The sequence below is a fragment of the Seriola aureovittata genome, chromosome 5, assembly GCF_021018895.1.
Source record: "Seriola aureovittata isolate HTS-2021-v1 ecotype China chromosome 5, ASM2101889v1, whole genome shotgun sequence".
Lineage (NCBI taxonomy): Eukaryota > Metazoa > Chordata > Actinopteri > Carangiformes > Carangidae > Seriola > Seriola aureovittata.
Window position 1 is genome coordinate 1,648,014 of NC_079368.1, and position 10,139 is coordinate 1,658,152.

Genomic DNA, 10,139 nt, shown 5'->3' on the forward strand with positions numbered 1-10,139 from the left:
TCACTCTACATTAATCCAAACATGTGTAAAAGTTTCTATGTCATTACAAGCACTTTAAAATTGATTTTAAAGGAGATGGGAAGCCAATGCAGTGAAGCCAAGACTGGTGTGGTGAGCTGCTGAGTTTTGAACAATTTAGAGCTGTCCAGTAGCTCCATTGTTCAGGCAGGTAAATAATAATTTTTGGAGTGAGATTTATGTTTGACACTTTCAGAGCTGCGGCTCATCAAGCTGTCTGGTAATTTACAGGTGGTGTACCTCTGATGTTATAAACACAAGACATAATGACTTTTGGAAGATAAATGTGGTCTAATAATAGTTCACATCTAATATCAGTTGCTGCCAATCTGCTTAACTGACAGTAAAGTTAAGGTTCATGTCTTATATCAGGCGGGTAATTGTGTGTGGTAAGTGCCAGAGGAGTCAGGAGTTAGTCAGTCAGTACTTTGATTTACAGTGCTTATAGATGGAGACTGGGGATGGTTCCTCCAATCAGAAACATGCAAGAGTGATGACACTCATACTGCACATTCTCAGTTAAACAAAAGTTATTTAGTGAAATTTAATGTTTTCATAATATGTTGCAACTGTGACCTGTGTTGCATCTGTCCCCAGGGTTGAGGTCAGTTGCAACATCTGAATTCTTCTATTTAGATCAATATTATGAATCATATGTAATCATCTTTAAATGGTATGGGTCATTAGTCAGATGTAAGTTTAATGTATAAAAGTGTGGTTGGTCTAGAACAAACAGTCAGAAATACAAAAACGCTTTGCAACCGTCCTCAGGTTATGAATGCTTAGTTATTTGATGATGCTATTAAATTGATTTTGGTGATGATGTCTGTGAAACTGCCCTGATGACACACTCATATTGTGGTTGTGATGATAATCTCATAAGCCTTGTTTTCTTTACTGAAGATCTATTGTTATTATGACAAAAGATTTACACGTCTACCCAGCCTGTGTGTGTCCCCTGCCTCTGTCTACACAGGAGGCGTTAAGAGCCCAACACACAATCACTCTAGTTATGTGACTGAAAGAAAATAATCTTGAGGCATAAATATGTGGTTCGGTTTGTGGGTTTTGTTTGTACAGAGTGAAATGTGAGCCAATGCATCTGTGTAGACAGCTGCTACATTCAAATTATCTCCACACTACGATGGTTGGGTGTGTTTTCCTGAGCTCCTCCAGCTTCCACCTTCACAGCGGTTAAAACGCCGCCTTGCTGTTCGTGTGTTTAGGGGTAAACCATGATGTGCACCAGCCCAGCTGCTAGGGAATTCACGAAGACAACCTTAAGTCGATTTCTATATAAATTTCAGTGTATGGGAGCTGTTGCACATCAACCTGGATTTATGATGATAAGCAGGTCAGGAGTAGTCTACATCAGAGACAAATCCCACAATGCTCTGCAGTGATGAAACGACAGAGCCTCCAGCCTTAAACAGCCTCAGCTGATTCAGCTGCTACAGAGAAACTTTCTCGAACACTTTGTTCTCACTGACTAAACCCTGTTGGACTCACACACTGTCCTGTGGGGCAGATCCTGTCCATGTAGCATCTGCATTAAGTAGGCTAACGTTGTTATTCCAGACTCGGCCCTGGAGTGCTACAGTGCTTCATACTCATTCGCTTTCTTTCAGACTGATGACTCTGTTGGTGACTGGACACAAAAAGAGCAGGAGGAAAACACTAAAAGCTTACAGAACATCACACTGGTATGTGTCAGTTTTTATTTAATCTGCCAAAAAAATGATGCATGCAAAACCACATTGTTTGTGATGCGATGTTTAACGGATCATAGTTTTTTCAGAGGACAGATTAGATTACTAGAGTTAAAATCCTTATTAGGAGTTTCACTGAAGCTTTAATAGTCATCACATCCTACAGGAAGAAGTGGAGGATTAACTCTGCACTGAGGGTGAGAATAAGAAAGGCTATACACAACAGAGCTGCTGCGCAGAGTTTATCCCCTTTGGAGCAGCACAGTTCATGGAAAACTGACCATGAATTGACTGGATGTCTCATTTATATTTATATCTTTTTAGCCAGAGTTAATCTATGGTGCAGGACTGTGCTCAGTTCAAACTTAGATGTTGAATGTCGAGGCAGAAATGTTGAGTGTTGGTGTTACTATAAGAAAAGTCAGGCAGCGACCTTAGATATCCAAATCACTTTCCAGAACTGTGGATTGTAGATGTAGAAAATTTGTTTCAAGTCATCAAAAGTGAGTGTTGGTCTGTGGAGAAATGAACCAAAATGACCAACATCAATCAGTTTTAAAATGCCAAACAATATACAAAAAAGCTTTGACCCTTTATATTTACAGTCCTAATATAAAAGGTCAACAGCCAGAGCCAGAGGCATTATTGTTTTCAGGTTGTCTGTCCTAATGTCCATACGTACGTACGTCTGTTCGTCCCATTCTCGTGGACATAATATCTCAGTAACAGCTTGACAGAAAACAGCTTGGCTTTACACAGGCAGTCGACAGGAAGCGATGTCTGCATTACATGTCATGTTGAAGTGTTAAACCATTGCATGTGCGCATTTCTCTTAATGCTAAAGTGGACATACAGTGTCCAGCATTTGATATCACTATTAATATTAGTAGTGTTATTCATTAAAGAGACAGCTCGACATTTTTGGATGTACTGTAGATGAACGTCAGTCTCACATCTGTGTGTTAGTACAGGGCTGCCGTCAGGACGTCGATGCAGGGCTTCAATTAGCAATTCATATTTTCTCAGTCTGGTTGTTTAGTCGTGTGCACAAACAGATAAACTGCTGGTTATAAAAGAAAAAACACCTTTAGCACATCCTCTTAAATCAAACTAGTCATCATTATGTTTCCGATTATAGACAGGTTTAGAAGTGTGGATTTTACACTGAGCTGCATTTTTGATGAATATTGATCATCTTCATCACATTCTCAGAAAATTGAATAGTCAGTTCAAACTCATGACCAAATCATCCAGCACTGAAATCTTAAGGTTTAGAATTCTGAATCTTTCTTTCATCTTGTTACGTATCTGGCTCAGAGAGAGGAGCTGCTCTGTTCATGCGGGACACGTTCTGTTGCCGTCTTTTTGCTGACAGGATGAAATACAGGCCTCTGGTGAGTTTCTGTGGAGGAGTGCTCCATTCCAGGCCCAGAGCAGGCTGTCCAGGGAGAAGGAGCTGGGCAGGAAGTCTCCAGCCCGGCTGGTGCAGCCCGGCTCCAGCCTACTCTTCGCTGGCCCCACCCAGCTGCTCCAGGACTGCCTCCAAAAGTCGCTAAAATCCCTACCCACCAGCCACCAGCCCTCCCCTGCCTCCGCCACCCACCACACTTCTCTCAATGCACTCCATCACACTTTCTTCCAGCCCTGCGATGCTGAACACCTCAACCACCCCCACTTTGCTCATCACTTCCACCACCATCCCGGCAACCACATTAGATCTAGTTCGGGACATCACACCTGCCCGGGCTTCCTGCACCACCGGGACTCCTCCAGCTCTGCAAAACCACAGGGATCCGTCAAGCTCTCCTCCAGATCCAGCTCCTACGAGAAATCCTTCATCTTGTCAAAGTCTGCGTCCTCTTCCAAAGCAGCATCTCCCATGGTATCCCCTCATCCATCACCCCATCCCTCGCCATGTCCCTCCCCCTGCCCCTCTCTCATCACACCTGCTGCTCCACCCTGTAGTCCTGACCGCCTCTGCTCACCTGCCCTCACTCAAAAAGTTATGCTAACGGACATGAACTGGCTGTCTGCAGACTCCAGACCACAACAAAGAGGTACAGAACATGGCTGTGTGTGTGTGTGTGTGTGTGTGTATATCAACGTACAAGATACAGTTACTAGGAAAATCTGTAATTTGTTAGTGATGTATTATGCAACATACTACAAAATACACAACATGTTCACAGTGCAGTTCAAACTTAATGTTAAAAAAACAGTGTGTGGCTGTATTTGTATCGACGACTGTAAAACTAGTAAATTAGAATGTATTTTGGAAATGTACATAATACTGAAGTCAAGGCAACAGGTTTGCATCAACGGTGAATATCATCAACATCAATGAAAGCAGATCAGAAAAAGTAAAGTAGCATCATACTATAATGTAACACAGGTGTATTGAAATATAAATATTAGCTATGAAGCCTGATATAAACCTGACTCACACCCTTGACCCCTGTCGCTGTTTGTATACTAACATGACAGTGTCTCATCCAGGGGCCACACTGTCCCAGCTGTCCGACAGTGGCCAGACCCTGAGTGAGGACAGCGGGGTGGATATAGCCGAGGCAGGAGGCCTCAGTAAGGACGGCAGCCCTCGACCCAGCAAGAACCAGAGGCGCCATCTTGAACAGCCAGGGGCCCACGCACTTACTTCAGGGGCCACCAGACAAGTGAGGCCCCTACACTGCCATAACCACTTCAACATATCATGATTCTTCATGTTGCATCCTGTCCCACGGTGCTGAGATCACAAATTGATAAATTATTGGGTAATATTTGGGTGATTATTGATCAGTTTATAACTGGGTTTTTTCTCTAGAACTTGTTTTACTGCTTTTACTTTATGGAATTAAGTTAAGCAAAGACAACTTACATCGTAACCTATTAACTGCAGATAGATCAGTGTGATTAATTACACGGCGCCACATTGTGTGCTGTCTCATAACGGTGAGAGGATTGAACGTATCATTGTGTGGCAGTTATAGAGATGAAGTTCTGAATAGAGCGACAATTAGGTGACAATAACTGCCAAAGTGTTGATGAGCTTCAGGTCGTCTGTCCTCAGACTCTGCAGCTTTAATGACTCTTCTCTGAATTCAAAGAATTTAACCCACCCAGACATTTCCCACCTGCACTCACAGTACTCCTGCCTCTCCCAGTCACCAAACCCACCTGCACACATGCTTCTTTTTCCCTGATAAACCATTTAGACCAGTTGTTCTCAACCTGGAGGCCAGACATTAGCTAACTACTGCAAAGTGGCTGAAATATGGAGCGGTGGCTTCTCAAAAAAAGTCTACCAGCTCAAGATGCAGAACAAGTTCAACTGAGAAGCAAAAGGTGCCGGCGGCTCTGACAGATCTCACACGTGTGGTAGCTGTCGTGTCCAGTGTGTAAATATTTGCTGATCTCTGTGAGTGCCGACTGTGTAGAGAATAGAGCCACCAGGGCAGGGCACTGCACAAGGGTAACTCGAGAGGGATGGGGGGGGGGGGTTGAATATCATTTACTTAGTGCTTACAGAAAAACCACATAAATTTCACATGTAATCACTTGTACATATGATTATTTTGCACATGTGAAATTTAACATGTGAAGACATATTAAATCACATGTGAAATGTGTAGAACACATGTGGTTTTGGAACATTTTTGTGGTGTAATGTGTGAAGCCTTTTGTAAATTCCCATGTGAAACCTTTGGGATTACATGTGAAACTCATGTGAAACCTGTACTTAACATGAAACTTAGATTTACATGTAAAATCACAACATAACATGGGACTATTCGTTTCAAACGTGACATTATCTTTTTCACAATTAGCATTCACATATAAAGCAAACCACATGTGAAATGCTGCACTTCACATTTCACTATCACTTTCACATGCAAAGTTTGTATTCGCATGTAAAGTTTATAATGTGAATTATAATATATACATTTGAAAAACAAATGTGAAATTAAATTCACATGTGCACCACTACATTACATGTGAACTCAAACATCTCATGTGAAATGCTTCAGTTCACATGTGAGATGTAGAATTTCACATGTGCTTTTTGTAAGGGAGATTATAGCATACCACTTTCCTTCCTGTGGCACAGGAAGGAAAGTGGTATGCCACCTGTGTTCTGACCTTATTCCCTAGCATTAGAATGTTTGCCTGAACCTTTTTGTGTCTGTTCTCCATCCTGAACTCTGACTAAAAAAATGCTATACTACTATATTACTACTACAGTACTTGCACGGAAAATGAACAATGGCAAACTCTGCTTCACACCATCTCAACACACTGACGTCAAGATTCAGTTCATTTATTGCACCTTTGTTAAAAAGTAATATTTCAAGTAGCCGCATGCAGCTGATAATTATAATTATTATATCAGTGCATTACTGGCTGAGTATTCAATGTGTAGTTAAGCAGAAACCTGATTTAAAACAGTACATTTATGGTGCTGCACAGTTGAATCTGTTGATAAAAGGTGAGGATGTTGATTTCTGGTCTAGATCTAAAAACAAATTATTGATGATGATCTGAAGTTCAACCTTGCTCTCAATATCACTGACCTCTCCCAGCAGACTGGCTCACCGTTGACGGAGCCCACTGCTACCCTGGTACGGGTGGTGAAAAATGCCAACACCCTTGGCATCGCTATTGAGGGCGGAGCCAATACACGCCAACCTATGCCACGCATAGTCACCATTCAGGTGAGACAGTTTTACAGTTGTATTTGGCTGAGATTTGGTTTGAAGCCATTGTTCTGTGCGAAGATTCAGTGTCTTGTCTTTCAAAGTGCTGTATAAGGCCTGAGTGGAAAATTTTGCAGATGAAATTTCTGTTTTCCTTCAACATCTGATTCTTAGCTTATCAGCCTTCTTGTAACCCCTTTCACATTTTCTTTTTTTTTTTTTTTAAAGTATATTTTTTTGGGCTTTTGTGCCTTTATTGGACAGGATAGTGGAGAGAGACAGGAAATGGGGAGGCAGAGAGAGGGGGAATGACATGCAGTAAAGGCCGTCCGATGCGGGACTCGAACCGGGGCCAACTGCAGCGAGGACTGTAGCCTCTACACATGGGGCGCCTGCTTAGACCACTACGCCACACGACGCCCCTCCTTTCACATTTTCAAGTACAAAAAAAAAAAGCAAAACGGTACATTTCCATAAGTGTGAGGATGAGAGGCGCAAACATCACATAAGAACTGAACGAGCTGCAGCCTCGGTCCCCTGAGCAGAACCCAGCCCCACCCAGACTTGTGTATGAACAGGGCACCTTTGACTGTGCGGTGATTTCCATTTCAGCCATCCCTGTCACCCATGTCTGTGAAGACACTGACAGTCAGTACCAGTGAGCCGATTCAACAGTCACCATCAGACACAACGTGCCCTATAATCAGTTTGACGTTGCACATTTAGCCAATTATGTTCCTGTCATTTCAGGGGAATGTAATTATTCTCTGTTCTAAACGGCTGCACACACTCTTTGGTGAAATCATTAACAGATTAGTTCTTAGTTACAGTGGCTCAAACAGTAACTGTGTCCCAGTTCAGGGGCCACATCCTTCGGAGTGCATGGTCTATATAGGTGTGGCCCTTCGTAGCCGTCGTAGGTTTTAAGGGCCTTGGTTTTAACAGTTGTACTGTTAGCTGTTCAACTGAGCTGAAACCCAATACTTACATTCAAAAGTGTAATCCTCAGGCTCTCTGTCAGTCTTGTCTGCTTTCGTTATCAGTGCACAATGAATCTTGGGATAGGTTGGGCCAAGAAGGGGCCCCCCTGCTGGAGCCTTCATTGCCCAAGAAAAGAAAGATGCATTTCTCGGCTGAATCTGAAGGAGCCTTTGAATGGGACAGTTTAGTCGCTGTGGCCCCTGAATTGGGACACAGTTAGTGACTTACATGGAGATTCTTTTGCATATAATCAATAACCAAATTTCTGCATTTTAAACTTATTTGCATGAAGCCAAGGAAGTGGTACAGTACAAAAGAACAAAACATGTGGCGCTAGAAGACTGGATACTTCTCACACGGTGGGATGATGAACTCTGACAAGCTGGCAGTCTACAACCACTGACAGATGGGAACATGCAAGTGCCAGTCCATCATCACAATACAGTAGCTCTCCAAGCTCGCTGGCTTCGACCTGTCAGTCAGCTGCCCCACATTAAGCTTCAAAACTGAGCTGTTGATGTTGACATCTGTCAGTTTAGATGCTAAATGCTAGATGCTGTGGTTTTTGTTGTTGTCAGCTGTAAATCAAACAAATGCACCGGAACAGCTGGAGACTAAAAGAAAATTTATTGTCTATGGTGAAATCTTGAAAGGTATAAAACGATAAATTTCAAAATACTATAACAGTAATCTCTTTTATGACTTCAGGTGTAAGCTACCTTGTGCTGTAAGTAACAGCAAACACTTGCTTTCTCTGTCTAAATACTGTCTGCCTTCCCTCCTTCCAGAAAGGAGGCTCAGCTCATAACTGCGAGCAGCTGAAGGTGGGTCTGGTCATCCTGGAGGTCAACGGCATCTCCCTGAGAGGTCGGGAGCATAAGGAAGCCGCCCGGATCATCGCAGAGGCCTTCAAGTCCAAAGAGAAGGATTACATTGACTTTCTGGTGGTTGAGCCGGGACTCTGATATGATATCATTTTGGACTTTATGCAGCTAAGAAGACACTGTTTTACTGCTTTGAGGGAACCATATGAACTCAATCATAATATGTATATATATATATATATATATATATATATATATACACATACATATCATGGCCCTCATTTTAATCTAATGTTACATTCTTTGCACTCTCAGTCTTTAGTTGTCCTTTGTATGAAACATAAAAATGTTTCATACAATATATGGAGGCAGGTAGGAGGATCATCTGAGTCACACAGTCATCACAGTAAATCAAATCAAATCAAATCAAATCAAAAAAATCTAATCAAATCAGATCAGATCATTGTAGTTTTCATTTGATCAGCAAAAATAACACTGTGGTCGAATTGAATGCAAAGTGAGACGGAGCCAAACACGATCATCTAGGTTGAAAACAAGTTTAGCCACATTACAACTTGCCAAATCCGTAAATGAACAACATACAACATATCCTCATTACCCTTAATGACAAACATAATTTGGTCACAGCTACATTTACTACAAAACAAATTTCTTGCTGTAAATTAGTTTTATATAAACATCATCTCTAGGAGACCGAGACTGAAGACCCTGGATAAAAGTGGACCTATTGTATTTCATAATGTTAGTTTCCCATAAACACATCATACTCAATATGTACATGTACATTCTTTAACATTTGATCAGTATTTTAGCAGTATTTTTCATATGCCCTTCAGTCCCTCTGATACAAGTGATAGTTTGTTGGTATACAGTAGATTGCTATGACTACAACGTTTTATAATTTGTTACAACCCAGCTCACAATAGGGGAAGCCCAACGCAACCTGCTGGAATTGGTTAGGTAAAATATAATAAGTAGTAAGGAGGGTTTCAGCCGCTCCAATCAGCAACACGATGGGCGGACACACCCCCTCCAGTAACAGCGGCCAGTCACGAAGCAGACCCACGCAGCCCACTTTGCATACGGGTCAACAGGAAACAGGGTTAAGCACACGGGGCCTGTAGCATAATATTAAACAGTTTAACAGTAGAAGGGCATTTTAATATTCTCTGTAAGAGGATGTTATTCTCTTAGTAGAATGTTGTTGTCTCATAGAAATGACTTTTATATTCAAAAACACTGCAACAGCAACATTCAGTAGAATAAGTAATCATGACTGACTTAATGAGGATATGTTGTTGATTTACGTTGAAGTAAAATGTTAACTGTTTCCAGCATTATGAAACTGTTTATCATTCTGTTACGACTCTCGCAGCACTGGGGGAAGGTTAGCGAAACAGATCTTGGTCTAATACAGAAAAAGTTCACAATGATTTCACAAACAACATGTGTATTTACATTTAACCAAAACCACCATCTGTCCCCTAACAAAGTGCTTCTGTAGTACAGAGGCCTATGGAAGTGAACACATCCCCACCACCTCTATGACTCCACTGCTCTTAATAAATGTAGCGCTTCATTCATTCATTATTCAATTAAAAATATATCTTTTCTACTAGACAGGGTTGTCTGTATGAAACCCCGTCCCCAGCACAGCGGAGATGATGGAGATCATATCATTATCATGCTCTCTGCGGGATGCTAACGAGGACGCAGTAATGAATCAGGGAGCTGTAAACGCAGCGTACAGGAAACACTCTTCAGATTGTTGTGATTACACTGTGAGGAAGAGGTCAGGTTGAACAGAACGACTAAGTCACTGACTGGTGAGCGGTTGTCTTCACAGTTCTGGTAAAAAAAAAAAAGGAAAAAAAAATCATCATAAAAAATGAAAC

At 41.8% G+C, this 10,139-nt stretch overlaps 1 protein-coding gene across 1 annotated transcript in view; it reads left to right on the plus strand.

The window, feature by feature from the left end:
* The window catches only part of whrnb (whirlin b), a 76,965-nt gene extending 67,106 nt beyond the window's left edge, over positions 1-9,859 (plus strand). Inside the window, exons 8-12 of the mRNA XM_056377201.1 lie at positions 1,647-1,721; positions 3,103-3,784; positions 4,224-4,399; positions 6,308-6,436; positions 8,188-9,859. Of these exons, the coding sequence (XP_056233176.1) occupies positions 1,647-1,721; positions 3,103-3,784; positions 4,224-4,399; positions 6,308-6,436; positions 8,188-8,364 (1,239 nt within the window). The 3' untranslated portion in view covers positions 8,365-9,859. The remainder of the gene's footprint in view (positions 1-1,646; positions 1,722-3,102; positions 3,785-4,223; positions 4,400-6,307; positions 6,437-8,187) is intronic.
* Positions 9,860-10,139: the final 280 nt, after the last annotated feature.